Raw genomic sequence first — 10,872 nt, forward strand, 5'->3', positions numbered from 1 at the left:
CCATCCTATAAGTCTTCCTGTCAGATTTGGGAGAACAATATTTCACTTGGCTTTCAGTTTGTCTCTGAATCATTGTTACAATGGAATTTATTCTTCCAAGCCTGAATTGCTGAAGAAAAAAGGCAGAACTGCTTGGGAGGTGGGTGGTATAGAGGAGAGGAGGTGAAAGAAAGGGTCTGTGCATGACTGATCTAATTATCTTCATCTCACACACTCAAGGCAAGTATGATAGTGTCTGATTAATAGTCATTATTAAGTGACCAAATGCTTATTTTCATGGTTGGAAAATAAGAATTGAGAGAGCATTTCTCCTGTGATGGGCCAGATTTAACAGCAGTGTTGTGTAAGACCTGAAAGGAACAATGGCTTCTTTTGCAGATGGAACAGTTGTTGCACTGGCCATGCTTCAGTGAAAAGACAAGAACTTCCTACCAACATTTAATACATTTGTAACAGTTATAGGAAAGACACCTGTTGACAAAACATTATGTTTATGAAGGGCTGAGTGGAAAATGAGTTCTTCTGCACTGGAGGCATGTCAATGTGGTTTCTATAGCTGAGGTACTGTTTGAAGAGACACAGTCCTGGAAGTCATGGGCAGACTTCACTGCAGATAACTATGGAATTTCATATGATATTCACCAGTTGGTAACTCTTGGTATATTGATAGTTGCATTTAATTGAAATTTAGGTGAGGAGGTAAAACTGAAAAACTTAACAACTTTGTCTCATGTACCATAAGCTCAAGAGGATAAACATACAGTCTAGAGATAAAACAAAATTTATCACTTATCAGCTGTAAAAGCTTGTTCTGGGTGTTTAACAAATGCTTTTTTAAGGAGAGCCATGGCACAACCGTTTCCAATATTCACATTGTTTTCTGAATTATTGTACCAGTGTGCCACTAGGTTGCTAGGTTTTGAAGGGAAAGACCAGGAGTGTTTTCTTGGATGAAGTAGATTAAAAACACAATTTCTACATGCCTGTATCAACTCTTATCCTCATCATTATTGGGTTAATTTATACTTTTTTTAGTGTAAGTTTTATTTGATTTTGGTATTTTTACATTAGGAATGGCTGCAGATATGATTAGATGTAATTGCTGTTTATTAATCTAATGGAATTAAACTGTACAAACTTTCTCAGATAAGGACCTGTCTACATTGCTATCAAAATACATGTGTTATAATTGCTACTTTTACGGATTTCTGGTTTACTACTCATTAAATATTCAGGTAGTCTGGCGTCTCACTTATGAGATGTAAGAAGAGGAACCGAAAATAGCCTTAATTCTGCAGAAGACTAGATGAAGAAAAGTGATTTTATTTTTGTAGCTTACTTCTTAACATGTCTAGACTACAGGGTGATATCACAGTTTGTAACATGACTGTATGGATTTCTGGCTTACCTTGAAAAGGTTGGGTCCCAAAACATTAGGAGTAGAATAAAACATTTGGGAAAGGTAAAGATTGTCTTAAACAAAGTGGAATCTATTGCTGTGGGAAGAACGAATGTAGTATATTTTGATTACACAAATTGGAAAGTGGTATCAGTTGGTGTGACGCTGCACCAATGCACTCAACTCCTCCCAGCGCTCCTCTTCTGGGTTGTGCTAGGGCACACTTTCAATGCCAACATCACCCATTTGAACAAAAAGATACAAACTCAAGAATTTCAATGCATCATATGTTTCCAAGATGCAAACACACCAGGCAAAAGACAGAGAACGAGAGAAGTGTTCATGAGGATGTGCTGCTCTTCCACCAGTGCGAGAGCTCAGATGGCATGTGCACAACCTCAACTTGAGCTGCAGTTTTAGTTACAGCACAGACATTTTCCTAACACTTTTCTCTATTTACCCGCTGCTTTCCTCGAATTTTTTAAGCATCGCAACTCACATTTTTAAGACCCTACCGCCTCCCGCCAGGCTATCCCTCAACACCAGCTGTCACAGACCCATCAACAACTGGGCTTCCAGCACGTTCCTGAGCACGCCAATTATTTGTAGCGGCCAAGACTCCTCGTTCGTTCGGGCGGCAGAGCGGGGAGGCACCCGGAGCTCCTCCAGCGCCTGGCGAACGCCTCCCCGCCGCGGGGGCGGCGAACCTGCCGGCGCTCGGGGGCTGCGGGCGCAGGTGGGACGCGGCACGGCCACCGCGGGAGCGTCACCGCCGCCTCCTCCCTTTCCTCCGCAGAGCCCCAGCCCGAGCCCGCGGGCGGCTGCGGGAGCCGCAGAGCCCCGCAGAGCCCCGCAGAGCTGGCGGAGGCCGCTGCGGTGAGCGGGGCCGGAGCGGGGGCGGCTCCGGGGCGCGGACAGGTGGGTGGCGGGCGGTGCGAGCGCGGCGGCGGCGGCGGGAGCCCCGGCCCCGCGATAAAAAGGGAAGGGGCCGGAGGTGCGCGCTGCGGGTCCGCCCGGCGGAACGTGCCTGGAGGGGCTGGCGGCAGGCTGAGCCGGCGGGGGAGCGGGAGGCTGTGCCCAGCCGTGAGCCGCCTCCCTCGCCCGCCCTCCCTCCCGCAGGAATCCCGGCACCGGGACGCGCGGCTCCCGCGGGCTGCGCAGCGCTGGCGAGGAGGAGCCGCCGCCACGTCCTGCGGCACCGGCCCGGCCGGCGCAGGTGGGTGGGTGGGCAGCGCCCGCTCCCCGGAGCGCTGACCCTGCCCGGCAGCGTCCCGGCGGAGCCCGTGTGCTCGGGGGTGCTGCGAGGGGTCGGGGCATTGGGGGGGCTCGGGGTGCGGGGCCGCGGGCAGCGGGCGGTGCCCGGCGCACCTGAGCGGCCGCGGCCGGGCTGGGATGGGATGGGATGGGGGCCGGTCCCGGGGGGCTCCCGCGGAGCCTTCCCGTCCGCTGGGAAGGCGAGAGGGTTACCTGGACGCGTGCGTCGGGACGTGGGTAGCCTCGCCGGCGCTTGGGGATTTTATTTCTTTATTCTGTCATCTTCGGGTTTGTGGTGTTTTGTGGTTTTTTTTTTCTTTTTTTATTTTTGTTTGTTTGGTGTTTTTGTTTTGGTTTTTTTTTTTCTTTTTTTTTTTTCTTTTTCTTCTTTTTCTAAGACCAGCTTGTTCTTGGAAATCGCGTTTGATTTCGGTTTCTGTTCCATTCAGTGTGAGGTTTTTCTGCGGGTGTCGCCGCCGCAGGGCAGCGCAGGGCGCCCCGAGCCCCCCGCGCTGCGGGGACCCGAGCTGGGTCCTGGCCGCTCCCGACTCCGGAGCGTTTTTCCCGGGAGACGCGAGGTGGGAGCGCTCGGGCGCCCGCTCCCAGGGATGGTGAGCAGGTCTTAGCTGGAGGGAAGGAGAAGGCGTGTGCGTGCAAAAGCCAGGTTTTCCCCCCGGAGCTTGTACTCCGAAACTTCGCTATTCGGTGAAACCCGTGTTCTGAGCACCAGGAAGCTTTGGTTTTTCCAGGAAGGCATGAGATTTCTGGTTTTTTTCACATTTTCAGGGAAGGATTAACGTGAGGGCTCCAGCTATATTGTGTTTAGGTCTTATTTTGTTGTAAATTGTTGATTTGGCTGGATCTGTGGCATATTGCTCAAAGTGCAGTAAGCCTGGAATAAATTGAATGCTTTTCATTGTATAAAAAAGTTCAAGATCACTGCTAATTCTATGAGATAATCTTTCAAATACTAACAGTTTTTATTTGCATACATTTCCTTATAACCTATATAAGGCAACTAAGCTGAGCATGGATATTATGTTTCTGTAAAACTACGTTCATTTTTCAGGTGGAAGAACAAATCCAATTAGATTTTTTGTATTTACCAAGTAATTAAGTGCAGATGTTTTTGCATTGCCACTTTAGAAGTCATTTTGCTCTGTCAAGGTTATGATGTGTCCACCAAGCAAGAGGATAAAATAAAAATCTGAGTCTGAGAGTTTTAAATGTCCCCTTGGTTTAAAATGAATTGGGATTGTTTGGTGGTAATTCTTCTTTCTGTTTTCTTCAAATGCATTAAAGGGAAAAATGGAAATAACTTGGTTTGAGTATTGAAATGCACCTTTTACAAAAGGGGAACGCTTTAGAATGTTTGTCTAGAAAAACAAGTGAGCTGAAACATTGTGCTAATAGGATTTGCAGCATAAAATATTGCTAATTTCTCTTGTGTGACTACAGGTGGCAGTGTAGAAGCCAAGAACAAAAATTGGCAGAAATTGTGTTCTGTGTACGAGAATGTGAAGAGTGTACTCATGACTAAGCACAGGAACCTGGAAAACCACAGGTATGTGAAGTGATTCATACAGCTGCCTATGGTGCTCCTGGTATTTACTGTATTCTGATATTCCTGGCTCAATAAGTATTTTTGGACCAATTATCACTTAATGTGTTCACAGTAAGAGCCTAATCAAAATGTCATGGAAAAATCTATATTTGACTACTGAAAGGAGAAAAAATACTGTGAAGGCAGTATGGAAGGAGAGGTGGGATTTTTCCTACTTTTGATCGTTTATTCTAACTGTTGAGAATTGGAACACTAACTGGCCTGAAGTTTCTTTTTTTTTTTTTTTAATCCCTTTAAATAAATAGATTTTATATTGCTAAACCTAGCAGCAGTTACAGGCCTGGATATCCTTGGAAAGGAGAAACTTTAGATGCAAGAGATAAGTTTGCATGTCTGGATGTTTTGGATATCTTATCAGTAAAGTTTTTTAAAAAGCACTGAAGAATTGAAAGTGTGAGGAAAATTTCAGAATTCAGATGTAATTAAGAATTACATGTAATTTCAAATAAGTGTCCAGTAGAGATATGTATACCTTAAGGGTTAAATCTTGTAAAATTAAAAAAAAAAAGACAACACTGTTTTCAATTAAGAAATAAAAGTAAAAATAAGCAGTAGGTAACAAGAGCTCAAGATTAGGTGTCCTATTTCAAAGCACAGGGAAACGCTAGATTATTTTAATAATTATTTGGTCATCAATTAGCAACATTAGAGTAAGGCAAAGCTTTTCTTGCATGTTTGGTGTGCACAGCCTGTGGAAATTAGTCCATGGGTCTGCATTCCAGGGTTCCTGGGGAACCATGGAGGATGAGAGAAACTCAAAGCTGGAGCTTGAGGATTTTTTAGGACTGATGAGTGGGAAGTTATCCTTGTAAGAAGCGTCAAAGTGGAATGATCACTGTGATCATGGATATATTTATAGTCTTGCACTTCCTTTTCTGGTCTAGGGGAGCAGTTTGTCTAAACCTTTCAGCTGCTCCTGAGAGAATGTGGTTCTACTGCAAATTCCCATGGATGGCCAAGCCACCTTGTGTCAGCCCTGCTGGAAGGCAGGAACTGGCCTTGGGCACAGTTTGAGTTATGCCCAGTTCCAAAGAGAATGATTTATTTTGCTGTTAAAATGGGCTGAGGCTGTGCACCCCATGGGTACAACCAACCAGCTGTCACCACTAAACTGTTAAATTATAGTGGCTTGGCATCTTTAGATTATGGAATCCAAGTAGAAATTATTAATTATTTCCGCTCAGCACTTAAAGAAGTGACCAGGAAACCGTAGTTCAGGTGTGGCTCTGTGGGCACTCAAGCCCTGAAATTGTAAGGTCTCTGTAGAAAATCTGAGTCTGTTGGGGAATAGTGAGACCCTGATCTCTGGGTTTGGGTACATCATAGTGCTTTCAAAATACTCTGTGCCTTGGATAGAATACCCTGCAAAGCTTTCACAGTTCTTCAATTACAAATGAAAAGGTGGCTAAATCTGGGTCTTCAGGCTGGTGTGCAGAAGAGAGCTCTTCTAAGCATCTGGCTGTCATGTTTTTCTTGTCAGCTGTTACTTCTGAGTGAGCATCAGCACTAACTTCCACATAAACCAGCAGTTCTTTTATTATTGTATGTTATTGAGCAACGGGGTTTAAATATCCATCAAAAACTCGCATTAATATCCCTGATCAAGTCAGTTGAACTGTTTATGTAGTACAGGTCAGCATATGCTTATGGCTTTGTTAAACATTGAGTTCATTAGCTTGTGCTAACACATTTGGAAGAGAAAATGAAAATCTCATTTGTCATTGGCACAAAATTTTAATGGGGTCTTCCATTACATCAAGTGCTGAAAATATTTAAAAAAAAATGGTAACTAAGCAGTGTGATGCTCAAGAGTTCAATTTACAGACACTTCTCTGTGCTAATTATGAAGTATTGACATAAATGAATGAAATCACTTGTTAAAGCGCCTTTTTCAGTGTATGGCAGTTATGTGTTCACAAGATGATTCATAACATTCAGCAATTTGTGATGAATTTCCCTGCCATTACAGGAGATTACTAAGTATCTGATGTATTTGCACTACAGTGGGTTACTTTAAATTAGATTTGATGGTGGAAAGGGAACTAGAACCATTTTCTATCAACAGAAAAATCAGGCCTGTTTTGTGAATCGGTATTGAATTTTTTTTCTGTACTGTATGGCACAATTTACCCCTTACAATAAAATGCAAATGTTTGAGCATCTTGCCTATAAATACAGCAGTGACAGTGTGTGTGTGTGGAAGCTCTCAAGACTTCTTTTGTGTCGAGAGCTGTGTACATCAGAGCCATCAAAATGCAGCAGACTTGGTGTAATTGAAAGTAGAATTCATAGTAAGAAATCTAAATTTGGAATCTAAACGCGTGAGGTCCCACTTTGAATCAGCAAGTCTTGGTTATGAAGAATACTCTTTGATTTGGTGAAGGGTGTGTTTGTCAGTACAGCTCCCCTCAACAGTGCAGAAGAGGCTGCATCTTCAAAAACAGCTCTGTGCTTCTGTTTTGAGCTAAAAGTTGTGGCTGGTTGTGTTCTGTTGTCTTAGGGAAGCAGTGTTTAAGGGCTTGCACAATCAGTCCTTTCATGCTGTCATAAAGTGGCTGTGATCTGTTAGATTATAAAGCATGATTGCCCAGCAGTTATGGGAAATGTCTGTTAATGATACCAGAGTGTTACACAAGAAAAATTAAACTTTCTTACTCCTCTTTACTTTCAGTGGATTGTCTTGAAAATGGTTTGTGGGAACCTGAGGAATGGATTAAAGAGGCTGAATGGAAGGCAGAGAAGTTATTAACATTGCACAAAATAAATAAATACTTTACACTTTCACAAGCACAAACCAGTCCAGTATTAAAGATGGATTTTTAGAAAACCACTAGAATGGTTTTAGAGTTTTAGAAAACCAGTGTCTTCCAGGAGGATGAGGACAGTCTGAATCAAAGTCTCTGGAGGGAGAGACACAAAGTGAGAATTTCAGTGGAATACAATGAGAGAGCGTAAAACACAAGGAGTGTCTGAGGCTATTTAGCCTAAACCCTTTGGCTTCTCAGGCTAGAGGTTGATATCTCCAGTTAGGAAAAAAAAATAAAAAGAAGCATTTACTTGCCCTCAACAGTATTAATGCAGCTGTTAAACCAAAGGGATAGTTATGACACTGCAAGATGCTCGTTGCAGATTAATGCAACTGAACTCTTGTGAAAGTCACAACATGCAAATGTGCAAAGCAAACCTCCAGGCAGGTATTCCCACCTCTGTCTCCAGGGAGGCTGCCACTGGGATTCCATGAGCAGCAGGACATCAATGACCCTGAAATTATGTCCAAAAAAACTCATCCTGTAGATGAGACCTTGCTGTCAGGTGATGGCCAAGAGTCCTTTTGCTCTAAAAATTCCATTGTGTGGTGTTGGTTCCAGGTGATGCAGAGACATCTCCTGCTGAGGAGTGTAACCAGTGCTGGAAGGGAGCATTTGGTAACCTTCAAACCACAAAGTGGCTTACAGCAAAAGGAGTCCAGGCTGTCTGCTCAAGGTGGAGAAGTGCTGGTGACATAAAGGCTACCAGAAGAGTGCTGGAAGCAGCACATGAGTTGCTGGATAAAAGGTGAAGAGTAAAGAGCTGTGCAGCATCAGTGTGCAGTGCAATCCCAATGTTCTGCATGAGGGAAAGCAGGAAAGGCACACAGGTCAAGGTGACACTGGCTGTAGGTGAAGTATGTTGGGCAGAAGTTGATGAAGGTCATCTAGAGAACAGTCAAGGACTGCTGGAAAATTAGGTCCTATTTAGACAGGAGGACAGGCAGGCAGGCCAAAATGGAAGTGTTCCTATGCAAATGTTGGAAGAGTGGAATATAAAATGGAGGGACTGATGGCTTCGTTCTGCAGTGAGTCATTGACAGTCCACATCTGCCACAGAGAAGGTATTGAGCAGGACACTGATTAGGGATCCTATGGACAGCCTGGTAAGAGGAGCTGTCAAGAGAATAAAATGCTTGCAGCCGTTGTGGAGAGCTCAGAAAAAAAATGCATATTTCTTAAAAACTGCTTCTCTGACTCTTTAAAAAAGTTTTGAGCGTTATTTAGCACGGTTGAGCATAATGTAGGGAACAGAAAGATACTCTGAAAAAGATGTTCAAAAATTTTAAAAAGGTGAAATTAATGCAAAATAAACATGAAATATATAGTAAAACAAGTTAAAGCCTGATATGTAATTTGTAAAAGGCAGAGGAACGTGTCATGAGTTCTTTGAAAATGATCAGAAATGGGATGGCCAATGGTGCAGTAGATAACTAACATCTAAAAGAGCTCAAAGCATGTTGCACCTTTAGCTAAAGGCATGTGAGATGACAATGTTCACAGTAGCAGTGAAGCTGAGGGTGCCAAAGGTGATGCCAGTTTTTAAAAAGTCTTCCAGAAAGCCTGTGGGAAAGAACAGGACAAGTTTGACTGGCACTCCTACCAGCCAGTTTTCTGGTAAATACCATGGAGAAGAAAACTGAAGCACTCATGGACTGAGTTTGAGGTACCAGGAAGGAGTCAGAACAGTCTCACGGGTCTGGTGGAGTTCTTTGAAGGCACTGCTGAGGTTGTGAGTAAGTGTGATTTAGCTGATGCAGTACACTGGGGTTTCAGGGAGTCTTGTGAGAGCGACTCACCAAAGGTGCTGAGCAAAATGAAACTTCTCTGACATAAGAGGAATTTTTTTTTTGTCCTAGACTGCTGGCCAAAAGATGAATAAATGTCCTGTTTAACAGAAGGGATGGATAGAGTTACTCATGGATCTGTGCTAAGTTTAACACCAGTATGCATTGGAGTGCAGAATGATTCTAAGTTAATGAGAGAAGCATAAATGAAGGCCAATTATGAAGAACCCAAGAGGGAGCTTGTGATGCTTAGTAACTGGGGTTGAAGCTTGCTGCTGGTGCTATGAAGTAATGCATGTGGTGGAGAACAATCCTGCCATTGTTGAGTTTATTAGCATGGAAGGAAGTGATGTTGTAGAGAGTTTATCATGCCAAATCCAAGCATTGATCAAGAGTTTGGGATTAGTGAAAAAAAAAAAGAAAAATTAGGGAAAGATGGCTCACAGAGCAGAAGTCTGCTATGCCAGTTTGTAAACTGCCTGTGCTTTTGTCTTGACCTCAGAGTGCTGTTCTGAGTCCTGGGTGTAAAGGAAGACTGAGGAGGGGAAAAAAGGGAGATAAGAGAACTAAAAATGGGTGGCAGTGATGATAAAGAGAAATTAAACAGATTGAGAACCTTCAGCTTGGCAAAGAAGTAGCTAAAGATGAAAATGATAAAAATCTATATAGGAGTGTAATGGAAAAAAAAAAAAAGAACAGGGAATGCTCATTAAGTGTTTCTTGTAGAACAAGACCCAGAGGGGATCAAATAAAATTATCAAGTGGCAGATTCAGAGCAAGTAAGAGGTGGTATTTTTTCCATGGTGCATAGTTTAGCTGTGAGCCACTGCACACACTGCAGGATTATCTGGGTGTGGACTGATGCAAAAGCATCAACTCCTGCTTAGAAGAACACAGAGCCCAGTGCCTGAAGGCTGCAGAGGGATCTCAAAGTCCATCCCTGCATGCTTTCCTTGTCCTGGTGCTCTTCCCAGACCTCTGCTCTCAGCCATTGCTAAAAACACAATATAAGCAGAAGAGTATCTTGGGCTTGATTGAATGTGGCTATTAATATGTAAAATGAAGAAAAATTGCAATCCCATACAGAAAATGCTGGCCAAATGCCACTCCAGAAGCATAACAGAAATATTGGTGAGGAAAATGTGTTGAGAAGGACAGATTTATGTTTTTTTCTTGGGCCTGATGGCTTCCCAAAGCAAAAAAGTTCAATTTTATTTGAAAAATGTACCAGTCTTTACTATACTACATTTTAGTAGTGTTGTGGTTTAGTTGATATGGTGATTATTGGCCAGAGGTTGGACTCACTTGACCCTGGAGGTCTTTTTCAGCCTTTATGATTGTGTGATTTGTGGAGTTTAATGCCCATACAACAGAGTTAAGATTCTTAGTTCTGGAGTATCAGTATTCAGCTTTACTTCTGTCCTTGTTCAAAGTAAGTTGAACACTTGTTATCCCTTGCAGCATCTCTTCAGATGGACTGAATTAAAAACCTATATGCAAAAATAAACTGGAGAATTTTGGTTCAGGATAAAATGCTAATTGATATAAGAAAATTAATAATAAAAGTTTTGAACATGGAAGATGAAATATGTTTTCCTGTAAAAATGGTGAAGTTGCATCTAGGCTTGTTTCTTATCCAAATGTAGAAGGACTAAAGCTATGTTAGACTTGAACTGAGTAAGAGCTTGGAGAGGATAGGTTGTTCAGCATAAATAACAACTTGACCATTAGACATGAGAATGGCATTTAAATATTAAAATAATTTAGAAGTTATGAAACCAGGCTTGTGTAGCCTTCCAACCCAGTAATAAATGAAATCAAAGAAGAGTCTCCCAGTGGCAGATCTTGGTGTGAACACAACAGAACCAGCACAAACTCCGTGCTGCACCCTACGAGGAGTCACAGCAGTGGATGGTGCAGGGGGCACAAAGGTTAATCTAACCCAGGAGTATTTGTCTCCTTGGGTTCCTGGGGTTGGTACAATAACTCAGCTTCCCCAGC

General features: G+C 43.0%; 1 protein-coding gene across 1 annotated transcript; it reads left to right on the forward strand.

Moving 5' to 3' along the window:
- Positions 1 to 1,383: 1,383 nt before the first annotated feature.
- On the forward strand, positions 1,384 to 9,992 carry LOC120511800 (alanine and glycine-rich protein-like). The gene is made up of 4 exons (XM_039729327.1): positions 1,384 to 1,389; positions 2,009 to 2,615; positions 4,112 to 4,217; positions 7,646 to 9,992. Exons 1-4 carry the CDS (start codon positions 1,384 to 1,386, stop codon positions 7,647 to 7,649), a joined length of 723 nt encoding a protein of 240 aa, XP_039585261.1. The 3' UTR covers positions 7,650 to 9,992.
- The last annotated feature ends 880 nt before the right edge of the window (positions 9,993 to 10,872 follow it).

Source organism: Passer montanus, unplaced genomic scaffold, assembly GCF_014805655.1.
Source record: "Passer montanus isolate IOZ18808 unplaced genomic scaffold, ASM1480565v1 scaffold69, whole genome shotgun sequence".
NCBI classification, from domain to species: Eukaryota; Metazoa; Chordata; class Aves; order Passeriformes; family Passeridae; genus Passer; species Passer montanus.